This window comes from Saccoglossus kowalevskii, chromosome 10 (assembly GCF_978046115.1).
Source record: "Saccoglossus kowalevskii chromosome 10, keSacKowa6.1, whole genome shotgun sequence".
Lineage (NCBI taxonomy): Eukaryota > Metazoa > Hemichordata > Enteropneusta > Harrimaniidae > Saccoglossus > Saccoglossus kowalevskii.
In genome coordinates this window covers 17668103-17689910 of record NC_140650.1, presented here as the reverse complement: position 1 = coordinate 17689910, position 21808 = coordinate 17668103, and the positions used below count along the sequence as shown (strand labels likewise).

The 21808-nt window shown below is 35.4% G+C and overlaps 1 protein-coding gene and 1 long non-coding RNA gene across 2 annotated transcripts; one reads left to right on the top strand and one right to left on the bottom strand.

Moving 5' to 3' along the window:
* Window positions 1–274: 274 nt before the first annotated feature.
* Window positions 275–706, bottom strand: LOC146737918 (uncharacterized). The gene has a single exon (XM_085504606.1). It carries the CDS (start codon window positions 704–706, stop codon window positions 275–277), a length of 432 nt encoding a protein of 143 aa, XP_085360732.1.
* Window positions 707–16661: 15955 nt separating this feature from the next.
* Window positions 16662–17244, top strand: LOC144352223 (uncharacterized). Its single transcript, XR_013420565.1, has 2 exons — window positions 16662–16783; window positions 17074–17244. It is a non-coding gene; the product is annotated as an uncharacterized LOC144352223 (long non-coding RNA).
* Window positions 17245–21808: the final 4564 nt, after the last annotated feature.

Sequence of the window (21808 nt, the reverse complement as noted above, 5' to 3'; positions counted from 1 at the left end):
TGAATTACCACATATCATCGGACTGAAACTATGAATTACCACACATCATCTGAATGTTACTTTATTAATCACCACGTATCATTTAACAGTAATACTGTGAATTACCACATATCATCGGTCTGATACAATGAATTCCACATAGCATTGGATTGATAAAATGAATTACCACATATCATCGGACTGATACTGTAGGATCCGAAACCCCACGGATGTTTACGAATATAATAACGCCATCAAGGAGCACGTGACTTCCATTTATTCTATATACACGAGTTCATAAACAGAAGCTACCTAAGATTCCTCTTCGCGTTTCTGTAGTAAAATTGTCACTAATTCGAAAACTTAATACGTCTTTTTCCACATTCCACTGAATTCCAAGAGCTCTATCAATAGGAAGGTTTTCAAGATTCAATTTTACAACTGATGGGGCTCGTTCAGTAGCACATATCAATATTTCACGCGAGTTAGAGATCCATTTTATCAAGTGGGATCCACCTTTCGCAAACATAGCAGGTAACTGTTTGACTAGCTTCACAGATCCTTCCATTGTTGCAACAAACTTTAAGCAATCATCTACATAAAAGTTTCGATGTACTGTATCAACAATTCGTGAGTCAAATTCAGCTCTGTTGTCATCTGCAGTTCGTCTTAATGCATATGCAGCACAACTGGGAGAAGATGTTGCACCAAAGGGATGCACCAACATCTAATATTCAACTGTCCATATAGCAGACTAACAGAGTTGACCATTCTAGCTTTTGCTCTCCTGTCTTCCAGGAAAATGCTTTCTTTTGTGTCAACCAGAGGTTCTCTGAAATCTGCATTATACATACGTTGAAGTTGTGACGAGATAGACCCTAAAGTCTGAAGTTGGGAATCTCAATTAAGGGCTTGATCTACCTGAATAAAATTTATACAACTTGAATTATGTCTTCCTTTTTCACCCATTGGACCAATAACTAAGCAACCTAATATTCTACGTATGGCATATGGTTGTTTTCTTTTACCACGTCTTTTCTCCGAAACCCTGTGTGCTTCTGGCACATCATTACCAATCAAGATTGCAACAAGTCATTGTTATGCAAATGAGACCATCTCGCTACGTCTTTCGTTGTTGGAATGCTTTTCACAGCTATAGGCAAATTTTCAATTGACTATACTTTGTCTAAGTACACACCTTGGTTTGAATGTAGAGATTCACGTCCATTCTTGTTTATATCATCATATAATGTACATAGCGTATAGCTGATAGGCTTACCATGTAACGTATCCACTAGACTACTCAGGCAAATTGTAGAATCAGAATCATTATCTAAAAACGCATAGGTCTCAACTTCTGAACCCCCATCTGGTGCACTAACTTTGACAGGGATGACTTGTAGGGCAATACGTGGTTGATTAAGTCTTACTGCACCACAGCATACTTTGCCACTAGCCTCATTGCTAGCGTATCACCAGTGACAGCGTCATTATAATTAACAGGTTGCTGATTTGTATTTGTTCTTTCTACTTGTTGGCAATAGAGATGTTAAGAGATGAAGCAAGGAATAATGGCGTCTACCACAACCAGTCATCGGACAGAAATTTCCAATCTGACATGATCGTGCAAAATGGGATGGGTTTGCTTCAAGGTAACAGTCACACAATCTTAGCTTACACACAAAATCTTTCTTGTCTTTGAATGCTTTGTAGGAAAACCTACGGCATTTTTGCAACTTGTGATTAACTTATATGCATTCGACCTTACTCTCACTGTTAATATTATATATCTCTGTATTTGTAGTGTATGATTTCCTTTTTAGAAAGGGCTTCTATACTGGTGAACGTTTAATGACTTTCTCGAGTGTGTCCATCGAGTTAATATCTGCTTTGAAATGCATTTGTTCAGAAGACAAATGGCAATTCTTTATATCTCGTGCCAATTGCAAAAGCTTATCAGCTTCTTGAGCCTTTATTAGCTGACCCCTCACGACCTTGTCTATTGTTGCATGTGCGATGTTGTGTTTTTGTCCAAACATTCTTTGTAAGATTTTACGAGCCTATGGGTAACCCTGGTGAGGTGGAAGTATGACACAACATTTTGAATAGCTTGCTTTTTTATTCCAGTACAATGCTAGAGAAAGTAGTAAGAAAGTCTGACGTTGTCATCTTTAATTCTTTCTTCCATGTTAACTTCATAGTTTTTATGAACACAGGATATGATACAGGATCTCCTTCAAAGCAGAGGAATTCACGCTTGGGCATGCTCAAATTACTTGTTACTGCTTTCATAGTTTCACACTGATGCTGCATCATGCGCTCTATTAGTTGCATCTGACTTGATAAATGAATTGTACCTTTATCAACTGGAGTACCATTTGAATCATTTTGTGAAGCAATTTCTCTAGTATTAGATAAATGTTCTTGCGAAGACTTATGTTGCGAATTGGCAGAAGCGTGAAAAAGTAACTTGTTTGGTTGCTTATCAGTTTTACAAGTTTAAGATGTTTTTCAGGTGCTACTGGTCGTACATACTCTCTTTGCATGACTGGAAATATTTATCAATTATCTCTGATTTAGTTTGTTGTTGTAAACCAAAAAAAGCATCTGAAATTGCATTTGAATCTCCTTCAATATTTAGCACTTCAAATGCTGCCTCATTTACCTTTCTTTGGGCCTCGTTTTCCTGCTGTTGAACTTTAATTTGTTGTTCATTTTGTAAAAGTTCCAAATCACACTGAGCTCTCGCAAATTTCAGTTTTGCTTTTCTGGGTGCCTAACTGGACTTGTAAGTATATGGACACTTAGAAACATGTAATCATGAAATATTTTATCAAAATGTTCCTTTCTCTTAACTTCTTCATCATACTCGGGTTCTACTACACTTCTAGATGAGGGAGGTAGAAGTTGCTGGTACTCTGAATATGACTTTGTATAAGAGGCAAACAATTTCTCTAGTGCCTTTTCTCTAGTATTCAGTTTATTATAAGAAACCTCCCTATCCATCATAGTATATAGTTCATTGTTACAGTACACCATTGTAAGATGACCACGACATGCAGTTGCAGATATTTTCAATTTATTTATCTCTTGGAATCGTGTGGCGTTCTCATGCACCTCATCATCTGAATGATCACTAAACTGAATTAAATGATGATACATTTTCCACGGTAATGTAAGCAAAGAATAATTGATAGTTCTATATTTGCGCTCAAAACTGCAACACACGGAACCCAAGAGTAGATATAGTACCAATACACAGATAGCCACAAAGTATTCACATCATTGTACATACATTAACATAAAAACAACACCACCATCCTGGGACCAACAGTTTAACACCAGTGGATAGTCTTCCATGAACGAATATATTCAGGAACTATGTAGGATCCAAACACCTACGAAGGTTAACGAGTATAATAACACCATCAAGTAACACGTGACTTCCATTTATTCTATGTACATGAGTTACAATACACACCGAGACACTGTTCTAAACAGAAATTCAAAAACAGTAAAAATTTGCAAATAACGAAGTTATACAAATTATATTGAATTTCGAATGAGTATTTCAAAAAAACTGTTGACAACAATATCTTGTTCCGTACTTTACTCCATGCCATGTGCTCTATAAAGAAAACATGCAGAAGGTACTTGCCCAATGTCTAGTGCACAAAAGAATAAATTATTACACAACTACGAATACTACAAATTAAAATACTAATAATGCTTACCTTGAATAGTGACGTCTATCGGGACAAGTAAATCAAACCACCACTGTGCCGTACCTAATCTTGGCTCAAACAACCGAGGACACTTCTTCACTTTTGGAAGACTGGAACCACACTGAAACATTGAGCTACCACATAGTTGATGGCAGAAAGGGGTCAGGGGCAATATATGCAAATTTGGATTAAAACAAAAGAACTGAAAAATAAACCTTAACAGCTGAATTACTGGGTGAAGAGCCAATCACTGCACAGGTAGCTTGCACTTACAGATACAATGAATTACCACATATCATCGGATTGATACAATGAATTAACACATATCATCAGAATAATACTATGAATTATCACATATCGTCGGATTGCTACAATGAATTAACACATATCATCAGAATAATACTATGAATTACCACATATCATCGGATTGATACAATGAATTAACACATATCATCGATTGCAATATCAATTACCACTTATCATCGGATTGATACAATGAATTACCACATATCATCGGATTGATGTAATGAATTAACACGTATCATCGATTGCAATACTAATTACCACTTACCATCGGATTGATACAATGAATTACCACATATCATCGGATTGATACAATGAATTAACACATATCATCGATTGCAATAATTAATTACCACTTATCATCGGATTGATACAATGAATTACCACATATAATCGGACATCTACTATGCATTACAACATGTCATCGAACTGATACAATGAATTATCACATATCATCGGACTATTACAATGAATTACCACATATCATCAGATTCATACAATGAATTACCACATATCATCAGACTAATACAATGAATTACCACATATCATCGAATTGATACAATGAATTATCACATATCATCGGACTAATACAATGAATTACCATATATCATCGAACTGATACAATGAATTATCACATATCATCGGACTAATACAATGAATTATCACATAACATCGGATTGATACAATAAATTGTCACTTTTCATCGGATTGATACAATGAATTACCGCATATCATTGGACTACTACAATGAATTACCACATATCATCGGATTGATACAATGAATTACCACTTATCATCGGATTGATACAATGAATTAACACATATCATCGGATTGATACAATGAATTACCACTTATCATCGGATTGATACAATGAATTAACACATATCATCGGATTGATACAATGAATTAACACATATCATCGATTGCAATATCAATTACCACTTATCATCGGATTGATACAATGAATTACCACATATCATCGGATTGATGTAATGAATTAACACGTATCATCGATTGCAATACTAATTACCACTTACCATCGGATTGATACAATGAATTACCACATATCATCGGATTGATACAATGAATTAACACATATCATCGATTGCAATATTAATTACCACTTATCATCGGATTGATACAATGAATTACCACATATAATCGGACATCTACTATGCATTACAACATGTCATCGAACTGATACAATGAATTATCACATATCATCGGACTATTACAATGAATTACCACATATCATCAGATTCATACAATGAATTACCACATATCATCAGACTAATACAATGAATTACCACATATCATCGAATTGATACAATGAATTATCACATATCATCGGACTAATACAATGAATTACCATATATCATCGAACTGATACAATGAATTATCACATATCATCGGACTAATACAATGAATTATCACATAACATCGGATTGATACAATAAATTGCCACTTTTCATCGGATTGATACAATGAATTACCGCATATCATTGGACTACTACAATGAATTACCACATATCATCGGATTGATACAATGAATTACCACTTATCATCGGATTGATACAATGAATTAACACATATCATCGGATTGATACAATGAATTACCACTTATCATCGGATTGATACAATGAATTAACACATATCATCGGATTGATACAATAAATTGCCACATATCATCGGATTGATACAATGAATTAATACATATCATCGGATTGATACATTGAATTACCACTTATCGTCGGATCGATACAATGAATTACCACATATCATCGGACTGATACAATGAATTACCACATATCATCGGATTGATACATTGTATTACCACTTATCATCGGACTGATACATTGAATTACCACTTATCGTCGGATTGATACAATGAATTAACACATATCATCGGATTGATACAATGAATTACCACTTATCATCGGATTGATACAATGAATTACCGCATATCATTGGACTACTACAATGAATTACCACATATCATCGGATTGATACAATGAATTACCACTTATCATCGGATTGATACAATGAATTAACACATATCATCGGATTGATACAATGAATTACCACTTATCATCGGATTGATACAATGAATTAACACATATCATCGGATTGATACAATAAATTGCCACATATCATCGGGTTGATACAATGAATTAATACATATCATCGGATTGATACATTGAATTACCACTTATCGTCGGATCGATACAATGAATTACCACATATCATCGGACTGATACAATGAATTACCACATATCATCGGATTGATACATTGTATTACCACTTATCATCGGATTGATACATTGAATTACCACTTATCGTCGGATCGATACAATGAATTACCACGTATCATCGGACTGATACAATGAATTATCACATATCATCGGATTCATACTATGAATTACCAAATATCATCGGACTGATACAATGAATTACCACATTTCATCGGACTGATACAATGAATTACCACATTTCATCGGACTGATACAATGAATTGCCACATTTCATCGGACTGATACAATGAATTAACACATATCATCGGATTGATACAATGAATTAACACATATCATCGATTTCAATATTAATTACCACATATCATCGGACTACTACTATGCATTACCACATATCATCGAACTGATACAATGAATTACCGCATATCATCGACTGTAATATGAATTACCACTTATCATCGGATTGATACAATGAATTACCACATATCATCGGATTGATACAATGAATTACCACATATCATCGGATTGATACAATGAATTACCACATACCATCGGATTGATACAAGTAATTACCACATATCATCGGATTGATACAATGAATTACCACATATCATCTGACCAATACTATGAATTACCACATATCATCGACTGTAATATGAATTACCACATATCATCGGATTGATACAATGAATTATCACATATCATTTGACTAATACAATGAATTACCACATATCATCGGACTAATACTATGCATTACTATTGCAATATTAATTACCACTTATCATCGGATTGATACAATGAATTACCACATATCATCGGATTGATACAATGAATTAACACACATCATCGATTGCAATATTAATTACCACTTATCATCGGATTGATACAATGAATTACCACATATCATCGGATTGATACAATGAATTAACACATATCATCGATTGCAAGATTAATTACCACTTATCATCGGATTGATACAATGAATTACCACATATAATCGGACATCTACTATGCATTACAACATATCATCGAACTGATACAATGAATTATCACATATCATCGGACTAATACAATGAATTACCACATACCATCGGATTGATACAAGTAATTACCACATGTCATCGGATTGATACAATGAATCACCACATATCATCGGACTGATACTATGAATTACCATATCTTAATTCACTGTTATAAGTTGATTATATTTGTAATTATTGTTCCTAGTTTGAATAATAACCATCTGCATATACCTGATAAATACAATACAGACGTGAATGGCTTATAGATGAAGCCATTAAGTGCGCATTACATACGCTATCAAAACATATGGTCCTATACAATTATAATACAATTGCCTTCAAATGTAATTTCAGCGGATTTGAATGTTGATTTAACCATTAGTAAACAAATAAGCCAACTCATTCACCATTCTTCCCAAGACTTTCTAATTCTGGTAACATTCGTTGCTTGAAACAGCTGCTCCATGCTATATGATGATCTCGCTCAATTGCTAAGAGAAGAGGACTTTATCACTGTAGCAACCAATCGTACATTTCATCTGTCAAACATAACATGAAGACAGATGTAGTTCCTATTATCATAGGTAGTCCGAATAGAGAGCGATATAGTTAGAATCATGAAATTCCTGATGGTGAATGTTGACAATAGGTTTTTTCCCCTCATCAATCACATCCCTTTTAATCATTTTTTCCAACAAAATTAACCAACTTGTAAATATCTTCGAATTACTTTTATAGAATGTTGCCTGGATGTATAATGACAGAACGCGACTAAAAAATGCGTCTCATGTAACTCCACTCAAAAATATGTCGCACTGTAGTACTATGACCCCACCCCGCCAAGCATACCACTATTCACAATATACTTACCAGGTATCATATATCCTATTTTGAAGAATCCAATAAGGTTTAGTATTTATATTTCCCAACTTGTTTTCTTGTACAATCAGCATATCCAGCGTAATAACTGTCTTTCGATCAGATCCAATCGCAGTGGCGGGAGCACCGGGGATGGCAGAAGGGGCGGTCGCCCACCCGAAAACAAATGTTGGGGGGCGTTGAATCAAGGTGAATCCTTTTGTGTCAGCAAAATTGTCTCCTCAAAATGCGGGAAATAGCGTGTCAGAAGGTCTAGATTTCCGATCCCGCCTCCTAATGAAAAATGTCGTGCCGCCGCCTCTGAATCACTAATGTATTAATAAGTTTCAATGCGGTGTTGACTATTGAAGTCCTGAAGCAGAAAAAAAATGGTATGGTTCTAACCTTATTAATGAAGTGAATGTTTTAATGCTCACCTTGAAGTACATCACCAGTGAGACGATTGATTGCAATAGTCAAGAAGTGTTACCAATAAATAATTATTGAAATCTGACCTTGCCTTCTAACGAACTGATACTTGTGTGGTTGGATTGCACAGGAATGTGACAGGGCACTAGTTGAATCTTACCATCGTTGTACTGCTCTACTTTGTGTGTTTTTTTAAGAATTAATAGATTGTATATTCGTTTAAGTCGTGGATGTAATATATAGCTGTAGTTGTTGCACGAGTTGTTCAGGTGTCGCCACGAGTGTCAATGATAACGAAGATGAAACGGCAATTCTGGATAAATGTTGGAATGTACTCTCTCTGGACAGTGGATGTTTAGTTACAACATCTACGAACAAACTCGACTATAATCAACTGATAAATCAATCCAGACATGAAATTGATAAGCTATTTGCTGCGGGTGGCTCTATGTTTCCCTATCTAAATGACAAGCTGCAGTGGCCATATATTGTAATTATGAGCAGCTGCAGAGTTAGACGTTATAGTCTTTTGTTCCACTTGTCTTTAAGACTTGTAAGCGAACACCACTGTTTGGGCAACAGAAATGTTTTGCTTCATTATATTATCCGCTCCAGCCTCAATTAGATTTCTGTATACAAGTCAAATCTCGTACATTACAAACAACGAGCAGTGTACAACCATACACATAAAAGCTATGAAGTTGTACAGTTTAGATTGCCTGTCACGAATATGAATCTCTCACTCATTCAGCAGCCAGCTTGCACCAAATAACACCACACACGAAATCGGATAAAAGTATTTTTATACATATCAGTTTATACTTCGTATCTCTGTCAAGAATCATTTACACTAATTTAGAAATACTCATCTATGTAATCTAACATGTATATGCGCATGTACATACAATACACAAATCACAATTGGTTAGTCACTAATATCCCCCATAACAAAGTCACTGCCACCTGGGAAATCTACAACAAACAATCCATGGATTACTAATCTTGCACGTAGGGCATGTAATGCATCCCCAGAACTGCTCTTCACTGTATTCAAGTGTCTGCATATATCACTCAATATGCAGTCCCGCAAGATTGTAGCAACCATTCACCGGTACCATTCACGCAGTTGGTTGGTCATCCAAACATCTACAAGCCAGTCAGCCCGTACCAAACACCCATCTGAAGAAAATATATTTACAATAAAGCTATAGTAATTACATCAAATTAGTGACTACATTAGCTTTGATACTCCAATACATCGACCATTGTAGCGAAGTACACCAAAATCAACTCCAAGCACATGTAGTGCAGCGTTGAGACTTACTTAAAAAAACACAATTTATTATTTGTAATTCATTACCAAATTTCACCCCAAGCATTTCAGCTTTAACCTAGATAGTATTTCAACAACTGTACATTGTAAATAATGATTGCTCAGAGTGTGATTATGTCTGTTCCGTCTCGTCCTTACATAGATCAGTGCTCCCAAACCACTGCTGCCAATCACCCTGAAATCCAGTACATTATCACTGGTACCTTTAGCACTACAACAGCTGAGCAAAGCTAATTATAGGAACCTGAAATGGTTTTATGTATATCCCTACCTAAACTTACATATCAAAGCAGTGTCCACCTAACAGTGCATTGACTCCACACAACATACTGACCATTCATATGCAAATACAGGAATCACCTCAGTTTAAGCGTATTCTCCCAATAAACGTTTACACCAAACTTCCAATACGCCGGTCCACAATAAATTACCAACACGTTATGGTCTATGATTTTATATATTAGTAAGATTAAATAAACCAAGAAAAATAAACAACACAAGACAGCTGGATTTCATAACATTGCCCTCGGAGAAATTTCTTTTACTGGCATTGTAATTACATACATGAAAACGAACATACATATATTACAACACTGGATGATATATTGCAACACTGGACGCGGGATTCGATCGAAAGAAATCGACAAGAGTCCCACAGACGTCCCTCTTATTCAAGGTTCGCTTAATAAGTGGGAGCGAGTACATGTTCCAATATTGCATAGTAACTGGATATCCTTTTTTGCTTCAAAATTTTGTTGACGGTTGTAACCACAACAATAATGGCCAAAACCTATCGAAAATATATATTTGTAGAAAGTAACTAGACCAAAAAATAAATAATAAGAAATACTTATTTGTGTAGACCATGTTACTTTTAAGGTCACATGCCTTTCAAAACTGAAAAGATGCTACAAAACAGGTTAATATCGAGAGTTATTCTTGCTGCCAACATAAACCAGGATGTATAAATGTTTTTGTTTTTTTCAGGTTTAATGTCACTCTGAGGCCTGGTCGTTTTTTTTGTTTTTTTTTTGACGACGTTTTAGAATATATTGGGGAACGTTATTAATTACAAAATTAAAATACGACTTGGAATCTAATATTTTGAAAACACGCGTTGAAGTATTTATCGTAAGAGAAAACAGTATATAAGACAAATGCAACGGCTCTTTTTTTACATAACCCATCACAGACAGGTTATTAGAATATAATGTAGTTACTGTGGGCAATATAAGATAATATATTAAGTTGTCTAGAGTAAGTGTATTCCGTGGATTTGTTGTTCAATGAATCAACGTACAGCTGTTTTTAAAAATTTAGGTAGAAATTAGTTACAATCTGTTTTAATATAAGAATAAGCGTCAAACTCATATATCCAAAGTAAAAACTTAAAAATAGTTTAAATTGGTAAAATTCTATATTTAAAATGACACAGCTCACAAAAAAAATTTCAAAATAATTAATGTAATATATTATGATTAAGTATATTCAGCAAGATAAAATTACAACGTCTGTTGCTTAGAATGTTTACAGGCGCAGTGACTACCGAGTCTTTAAAAGAATATTAATATGCATGATGGCTACAATATATTTCGATTCTAAACTTATTAGTTGCAATCACTCAGTGACTTCCTGTCTGGAAAGTTTGGATGTTAAGGTAGTACCTTATTTTATCCAGACTTCTTTTAATATTATGCTATTGTTGTTGTTGTTGTTGTTATTGCATATTATTTACATATTATTGCATTAATACCAATGCGTTGTGACAGGTAACAAACAAATATGAGAATTAGGGTTACTTAGAACTGACGTTTCAGTATAGAAATTTACATTGAAATTTACATTAAAAAGTCATACTATTTTTATGATTTGAGTCTTAACATTTTTGCTGACTCATCTTGCAGTTAATTAGTATGTAACACCTTACCTTGTTACTGACGTTTTCACAAATAACGCCTCATGCCAACATTTTAAATATAACATTTATTCATTTTAACTTTTTAATCATTAAACATTTTTGATGTGCAAATTTAGTCACGGATATTATAAGATCAAATTTTAACTAATAATAGCCAATTCAGAATATTGCATAACCAGCTGATGGGACAATGGCGGTCGATATATTTGCATATTGAATCAGCTGTCAAAAACGTCATATTAAGCTTCTGTGTGCGCCATTTTTTTTCAAGTAGTCAATGCGTTGCACATGAGTCTCCTTGTAGCGGTCTATATAGGTGAGCATTACTTTCGTTGATTACGAAGCCCGTGTCAATTCTGTGTGACATACAAGTTATTTAGAATCCGAAAATACACTTTATTTCCTCATGAAAAGTGAAGATCTGTGTCCCCTTCAACGGTTTCTTCGCTTACGGAACAAATATAGCGGCAACCAGACATGTGATCACGAGTCCATGTAACACCTACAGCTATGCACAGTATAGAACGAAAAATAGTAATGCGCTTGCTCAGAATACATTTAATAATCTTGACAAAATGTGAGTGTACGCCACTATGTTACAAAAACAGTGTTAAATCAAGAACAAATTATAAAGGCATTTATTCCACCAATCTGTGTCTTTTATCCGTCAATATGACATTCACAATTACAATTATGACTGATATGCGATGCAATATGCTTCGCTGCGCTGTGTCAAATCCATATGGAACACACTGACAGGTTACGTCAAGGCAACGGCATGACACGAATAAATGCGTTGAGTTATATAATAGCCGTCGCCACTACTAGCATATTAATTATTATTTGTAGGTTAGCGAAATATACGATTAAATAAAATTGTCACGTTTGCCAATATAAAGTACATGTCAACTGCGCATGTACGCGTCCTTTTCAACTCAATCCTGCTCAATGCAGTTCAAAACAACACCTGAGAAATTGACACGTATTGACAAGCGCTCGCTACCCGATGATATGTTTACACGTACTGTTTGGTTGCGTATTTTGATGTATTCCGAGACTCGTGCGGTTTTTCTAAATACAAGTTTATTCGTGAAATATCTTTAAATCGTTACTTTAATCTGACTCCAGTATGTCACTTACGTTTATAAATTCTGCACAATAATTGATTTACTGTTTACAGATATGTCTTATCGCGTGTGTCTTTGTGAAATCGGGTGGATATTAAACTATATTTAACCAAACGTAAGTCGCGTTTCACCCAAATACATAAGAAAAAGTCGTGGCAAAGTATTATATTTAAAACAGATTCTCGTGTATCTATGCATTCCACGAGTGGTACATAGCTATCAAATTGTAAGCCTGTATGTAGGTCGATCAGGATTGTTTTTTTAATTGGTTCTGATCACTGTATCGTATTTCTAAATCACTTCTGCGTCGTGGCGCCGGGAATATAGCGTGGGACAGATATGGCAAATAGATGACATTCATTGCATAATACATGGCCATTAATGCAATAATCCGGAATTGATAGCACAGCGCAGTATGAACGTCGTACAGCGTATCACTGAATTGGACCATTATATATCACTATAAAAAAATATGATATATTCAGAGCAATAAACCTGCGGTAATAACTAAGAAAATGATAATGACATTGCACTATAAAATGTCGTCACTATATATCAATGTTATGTCTGCCACAAATGCATGACGAATTACAACTAATTTAATAGTCAATTCGTGGAAAGATCGAGTTCGTAAAAAATAACAATATTTTTGTTATACTGCGTCAACTCATGCGTTCTTTGTTTTAACTGCATCTTTAGTAGATGGTTACATGACAACAGTAATAACCTCCGTCCATTAGTGCAACATTATATATCAATCACCGTCCCTTGACAATATTAAGCTACGATAATGTCGAACTTATGGATTTACATTTCTCAAAGGACAAAGTTCTTGGTGATCGCTCGAATCTCGTTATTACCTTATCATTTCAAACTATTAATCTGTCAGTCTCGCGGCGGCCGCCAAGTGTGTGCTGGGCCTCGGGGCTCCACTCTTTCTTTTTTAATGGTGGACCTCGGTACATTTTGTTTGCCCCAGAGGCATGCAGCATTACCCGCACTGCCCCGTGTTGATTAATTACAAACGGTGCACGAGTTGGGTTATCCGATGAGGTTAACAGAGTAGTTTTGTGCATTTTCTGGCGAACAGAAAAGCTCGGTTAGTACGTGCCGGTTTTCACAAACGCCGACCGCGGTTTCTCCCTTTTGTATGCATATATTTATTGGTATTACATTCGGTGAATTGCAGCCGGTGTTGAGGCTTCACGGATCGCGGGAAGACTCGATCAATGTTGAATGACGTTCATGTTGTTATAAATAACACAATTTTTTTTTTCATGAATAACATTTTCAGTGTTACATGCATACTGAAACGCGATGACGTCCGTTGATAATTCAGTCAGTATGCTCGGCGTATCTAACGTTGTTTCAGTCTAGCCCGAAATCCCTCCTGGCGGTTTCTCGTCAAAATTCTAGTAATTAACGATATTATCAGAAGACAGTGCGTTCGAGTAACGCGGTGATTCATGTTAATGTTGAGAGTGGTTCTCGTTGTGTGTGTTATCACCTGAAAGCGTGGATAGATATCGATTGGAAATGATACATTTCGTGTATAACAGCCAAAATGAGACAGTCTGGCTACAGATCTTAATCATCCTTCATTTCGTCAAATAAACAAAAACAACTACACCTAATTTATTGGTGACGATTTTAGTACCAAATGAACGATAGTTGTGCGTAATTTATACTTATATCACTGAATTGCAAAATACCGCCCTCTATCACCCAGTTCCAACGAGCTACGCAAGGGCATATTAATGTCTTTATTCTTACCGAGATGTGTGGCATTCCACACACGCTTTATTATGTGCGACTCCTACCAGTGTACATTTCACATGAAAATATGATCACACGCGTCAAAAAAAAATGATAACATATTTATAACAATATTGATCCGTATCTGTGCATGCATCAGCTGTTCAAATGGTTAGCTTCCTATTATTAAGAAAACAGAACTCTTCGTTATACTGATTTTACAGGTCATAAACACATGGCCTCTCTCTATTGGCCGCCCTGTAAGCAAATGGGCCCTAATAGTTTAGTTCCAATGTGAAAATATTGTCCGTAGGTCCGAGACAAAGTCCTCATAAACACACTCCAGTATATTGAGCAGTACGGCACATATGATTAAGCTACGGACTGAGTGGTATGTCACTGTTTGTGGATAACGTATTAAAAAGTTAAAGAGGTGTAGTCATCGCGCCGCGTCATGTACCGATACGGAACTCGTAGCGACGTATACAATGCGTGTACATTACATTTATTCGAACACGCGCTGTGCGACGACCATCGTGCTTTAACGTGGGTGTTCTTTTCAGAGATTCGCAGTCCTTAGACTGCATCTACCGCAATGTGCTATTTGTAAATGTTTAACTAATAGCTGGTGATGCTTAGATAAGAAGATGAGTTGGTTTAACAAATAGGTCGTTCAAGATTGCGAGTCAGATGGTTTGATTACTATCGTCGGGCATTGAACACGCTTGTACAATATGTTGACGTATTACGAATGTGGAGAATATATGAATTCAACATTAATTAGTAACACACGAGGAAATGTTTGAAAAGCATATTACTCATCAGAACAGACTGGTAGTATCGAAATGTGCTCTCCAATTTAGGACAACGCTGTTATCCGTCATTATACGGGTTTCTTATTTCTGAAATCGTGGAGGCTGGATGATAGAATATTACTAGCAGAAAGGAAGACAGTACATGATACAGTAATTGACATGATTTACAATATCCTGCGTTTTCTGTCTTCAGCATACTCAGTGAAATTTAATTTACATGGCGATACGTACGTATCACCAGAACCCGTGCTGTTTTTGAGAAGGATGTTGAACTAACTGTTATCCGGGATAACATTAAATGGACTATGCTAAAAGTGTTCACACATCGCCCGCTGTGAAACTCTATCCCGAGACGCAATTTCTTACATTAGATAAATGCACTGCGTTAAGCCTAATAGCCCTAAAGGATACCAAGAATCCTACTCACAGGACATTTCGTTTGTGATAGCAATACCAACTCAGTAAAAAAAAAAGATTGGCAAACAGATTATTCTACAACGGTAATATTCACAAAGTAATTTCCATTTTGTGGATCTGAGTGAAGTAACACAGTAAGTGGCACAGCAGTAGATTGTAGAATAATTATTTAAATATGTTGAATATAGAGCAATATAAAAAAACATTGATATCTGTAAAAACTGCAATATTGATATGAATATTGAAAACACAACAGCTGGCGATTTTAATGTCAATAACCAGGGGAAACGTATTAGCAAAGTCAAGCTAGACTGGTCGATTTGGATCAGTATACTAGCATTCAATACGTGACTGCGAGTTTTTAGTGAAAATAGCGCACAATTTTTATGCTATGATATTAACAAGAAACAATGACGTAAATTTAATATTGAAAAATTAAAAAAGCGTAATGGATACTTTTATTATCCACGCACAATATAATTTATAGTTTTATATATACCTAGTAATAAATCTTCGCTTTATTTTCTATTCGAGGTGTCATTTCGGTTTCTTTGTCAAAACTACCCTTGGGGGTAATGACCGGTTGTGCTTGTTGTTATTTTATTGTAAAGACCATAAGCTACGGAGTGGGATAGATTCCAAGAATCCTCGTGAGATACAAGTCAACACGATTTTATCTATCCTATAAGATATATAATTACGCTATTTTTTTTACAGCGTCGCGTGTATGGGGCATATACTAGGCGACCTGATTTGTTTTTGTCGTCGGAAAGTCTCGGTTTCAACCCGTCAGCTTAACAAGGGCGGAAACATTCATATCTGCTGGAGTCGACAGAGTTATATTCGAGACAGGTTCGCCTTACATGGTTATAATTTCATATTGACACTGCTCAAGAACGATGGCATATAGCACTGTGAAAAGCCTAGGCCGATCTCAAAATTGCAGAACACCTTTGTCGAGTCCAAGTTCGAAAGGCTGAATATGCTTTAATATGTATCCACTGGTATATATGCTGCTATTTGTTGCAAAAATCCACAAAGAAAAATGCACATATATGTTAATGCTACAGAAAATTCGAAATGCCTAAACCCTCAGAAAGAGTTCAAAATTGTCACTTCTTGTTTTATTATTTCAATCCAAGATGGATGCCAAACCAGTCGACCAATCAACATTCAGAAAGACGAAGACGAAAAGAATTCGAACGAAAACAATAGGGTCCAAACAGGGAGTATATACGAAACTTTTACAATTACACAACGTTAAACTAATTTTCAAAATATTTCATTGATTAATAAATTTGTCTAACATGTTATTGCTTTTGACTGTGGAATTGAATACATATCCGGAGTTGGCGTCGTTGTACAAAAACGGTTAAATTAAAACTGCATTATTGATTTATGAATCCCGACAATTTAACGAGCAATCAATAATGTGACGTTGTATTCCGGCCAGCAGATGTCGATTGAACTATCAAGGTTGGGGTACACATCGCCACGAGGTATAAATAGTTTCAGTATTAAACGATATACATCACTCCTATGTCTATTGACCTGTCGAGATTTACAGACATATCGTACATCACATGTGACACTATAGGTATAATTAATATTTGAAAATATAAGGCTAATATGGAATGTTAAAATTACTATATCTCTTTGTAATACTAATTGAAAATTATAAGCTCACTATATTAAACTAGATCTCCAAATGTTCTTCATACATGTTTACCGGGAAGATATTAGGAATTCTATAATTTGCATTGAAAACATCACCTTGATGAGCAATTACACCTAAATAAATTTAAGTATTCGTGAGGTTGTTAAATGTGTATTAAAGTCGTGACATCATCTTCTTATGGATAGAATATACAAACCAATTCGGTGGTCCACACATAATAAACAGAAACACAGGTTACTTCCTACTAAAACACGTTCTCCGTTACTTCAAAGTGTATGCTATAAGCAATCGCGTACTGTACAGAGCCGTATTATTTTAATATAATGTCGACAGTTCATACCCTACAACCGTCTTTTGGACTTCTATTTGTCTTTTTTTTTCATGTATGCAGGAATATAGAAAAAAAAAAGATTAAGAAAGACGTTCGTTATAGCCGCATGTTGTACGCGGGGACCAGTTGTGTGTCAATCAAAGTTAGGTTGTGTTTTAGCGAAGTCCACAATGACAAAACCAACTGGGAGTAGATATATTCGAGTCAGCGTAAGGTCATTTGCGTTTATGAATTACATATTTTTAGTTTATATTGTACAATATTTTTTTAAAAACTCGACGATCAGGTGACTGGTATGCATATAACCTGAATAGAGATACGACTTGCACAGTAATAATCAGGTCGTCACGTGATTTTATGTATTTACGTACCATGTTCTATATTTGTGTCGTCTGTAAATACCATGCAACAGTGATCTTAAGCTGATAAGCTGACGTCCGCTCATCAGTCTCTCGACTATATAAGTCCATTTATAAATTGAGATTCTAATCTTTGACCCAAATTACAAAATACCACTTCAGAATTATCGTTCGGATTCTATCTTGATGTCACCTTGAGGGATGTATAAATATATTGCTGTAAAAATTGTGTAATCCAAACAAGATCGCAGAACTGAATGAATGGTGTCACATGCTGATTAATTTAAAAATAAAAACATGTGTCGATGTGAAATCGCGCGGAATTATGAAACCGCGCTTTCGAGTGCTGGGAATCCCCTACAATACAATGCCACTTTATTTTTTTAACCCTTTTCAGGTCAAGTCAATGTAAAAGTAAATGGGCTGGTAGGATAGTTTGAGCACCACAGTAATCGGGACCAACGCTTCGTGTTCAACATATTCCCATTAGACGTGTACAACGGAAGTGAAAAATACATTGTTGGTTCACAAGCAATTCAGAATCGCTCTGTTGCGATAATAATATGTACGCTTTTTCCCATACGCAAGTATTTTTTTGAGTAATTTGTTTTATGTATTTTTGCTGATCCTTGTGTAATCAATCGAATAAAAAAGGTGAACACATATCGAGCACATAGATTCCCATATCTGTATACCAATTAATCTAACATATGTAATCGTCACAATGAATACGACAGCTGTCGTCATCCCCAAATAATCATATTCGATGTATTTAAATGCACATTGTAGAGAATTGTAAAGCAGTGACATCACCACTTGTTGATTTTATCTGGTTTCGGACGATTTGAATAAGCGCATAATTTCTGTCACGTGGACAGTGAAATTGACAATCTTGATTTAATTGGTCTAATAATTTATTGCTTGCCAGAAAAAATAAATAAAATATGTATTTAAAAATTTACATTAACCAACACTTTTAAAACCATTTAATTAAATTCAACTAAATTTATTGTTTGAAACGTATTTTGTACCCATTAATTTACAGTTACATAACCGCCAATCAAAAGAGTAGGACGATGACGATGTTTTCTTTTTGTTCAATAATAACAATGCGTGTTGATTTATACGTGTGTCTGCATTGGTATAACACATAATGACATACACTGGACATACATACACAAAATATTAACGGTGTTGTATTAGTACACGACGTTAAGTGGTCCTAATTATGTGTCGTTTATATTAGTGTGTAAATGATCTACCTTAATATACATTCGTGTGGTGACAATTCAAAGTCTTTTATTAGACCCAGATCGTCACACCAACGGAACTGTGTCACTTTAAGCTAGGTAGGCCACATACACGTCATCTGTTTATAAATATAATTATAACACCTAAACCTAGACTAAACTAAACTTCATCTTTTTATGCATTATGATATGTAGCCTACAAAGTGTGTTGACCACATTCTCACAACGATTGTTCGAACAATGCGTGATACGCACGCTGAACTGCAAACAAACAGATGTCAAAATAAACTGGATGATAATAGAATGGATAAACAACAATTGACCGGCAGGGGAATACGCTTTTGGTTATCGAAATGACAGATTTGGCATTCAAGTACATTACTCATGTGCATAAAAGAACATTGATTATAGTTGTACATATGTCACATTGAACACCATTACTATACACCTATCCGCTGCGTGTTAATCAACAAAAGACTGTGGCTACATATGAGCCACGTACTGAATATTCTTATAGCCCACGCGGCTTCATAGAGCGTTACTCGATCATCTGACAAAATTGTTTTATGGAATACAAGTACAGGTTTGTGAACACTCTGTCACAAATGGCTCAACATATTAAATATTTGCTTTAAACACAATTGGCAGCCCAACCACGTGACCAATTAATATTTTGAAAGTCAGGTGCACCAGGTCATATTATTTTGTCACCATAGATAATTTGACAGCACTCTCGAAATGCTGCCAATGCCCCCCGAAAGCCTATTTATTAAACAGTACAATAACAGAAGGCTTTCAAAATTGTCCTTGACATCCTAAAATAATATTTCGATTATTTATCAATGATACTTTCCACTTTGTACCACACAGTATTTATTGGCGAAATCATATTGGTAAATGGAGACCCTGTGTGTGGCTGTGTTATGGGAGAGTGATAGCAAACTGTGCGCCTAACCAAAAAGGGTTTGAGACAGCATGTCCAGAGCGTCCTTTTTTGTTCTACTCTGTCTGATCAATAAAAGCATATATGCAGCACAGACGATAAAAAAAAACCCATGAAGCTTTAATTGAGATAAGTATTATTACATTATGGCACGAGTTACTGGATTAAGACAAAATGAGTAACAGCCCATCCGTTGTTATATTCTGACGTTTCAACAAAGCAGACATAAAATATACAAATTCGTGAAATAAATTACAAACGCTTTTATGGAGCTGGTGTATCGCATGATGAAATAGGAGTTAAACTGACATGGAAATACAAATAATACAGTCTATGCAAATGCTGTAGTACATATTATGTTAGTGAAATACAACCACCCACAATATAAGCATGTCAGCATCCTTTATTCAATGTTTTTCTATTACCTCAAACCTTGGCAAATAGAAGTGTACATGGAATCATGGGAAGCAACGGTGTGCATTGCCGTGTGGTAACTGTTATAAAGGTTATTGACAGGTCATACTTGTTTTCAACTCTGGAAGGACAATTGAAATCTACATGATGTGCCTGTAATTTACATAACAAAGGATGTTTACGAACTGCTGACTCGCCTACGTGAGTGCATGAGACAGCTGCTAGCAAGATCACATTCTGATTGGCTCCTGTGGAAACCCAGGTGGTGTACCTGAAACCCTGCTAGTTATGCTCTATAAATAGGCTAGACTGAGGACAGTTTGGGACCACCATTTCAACTGAGTACCATGTGTGTTGCTGCTGCGATATTGTGAGAAAAAATTAAAGCCATGAGTTTTAACTTGATATTTTGGTGTGTGTGTATTTCATTTCCAGTACTTTTGTCTTGTCTACTCCATTCTAACAATGAAAGAACCCCCCGTCTAGTGTGAGATTTGCAGGGGCCCTTTTCAATCAATAAGCAGGTCTTACACTGCGACAATGTATATGACGTTATTAGAGATTGTTAGACATACACTTTCGCTCAGCAATTTCTGATGGGATAGTCCAGGACCATTTTTTCCATTTTCTAGGGATGGCTTTGAATGTATAATGTTCTGCCGAATACAGTTCTTTCGTCCTTCAGCAACCAGCTAACATCAAATAACCCAATACATATCATGGCTTTTCATTAACAATATACATTAATTTATACCTGTCAAGAATAATTTATATTATTTTTCACATATAATTTTTTAATTAGACACGCAAATATGTGCATAAACATTATGAAATGAGAGAATAGTCAGATTTTAAGTGTATTGTCGAACGCACGACTATTAAGATGTACCAATATGAATAGT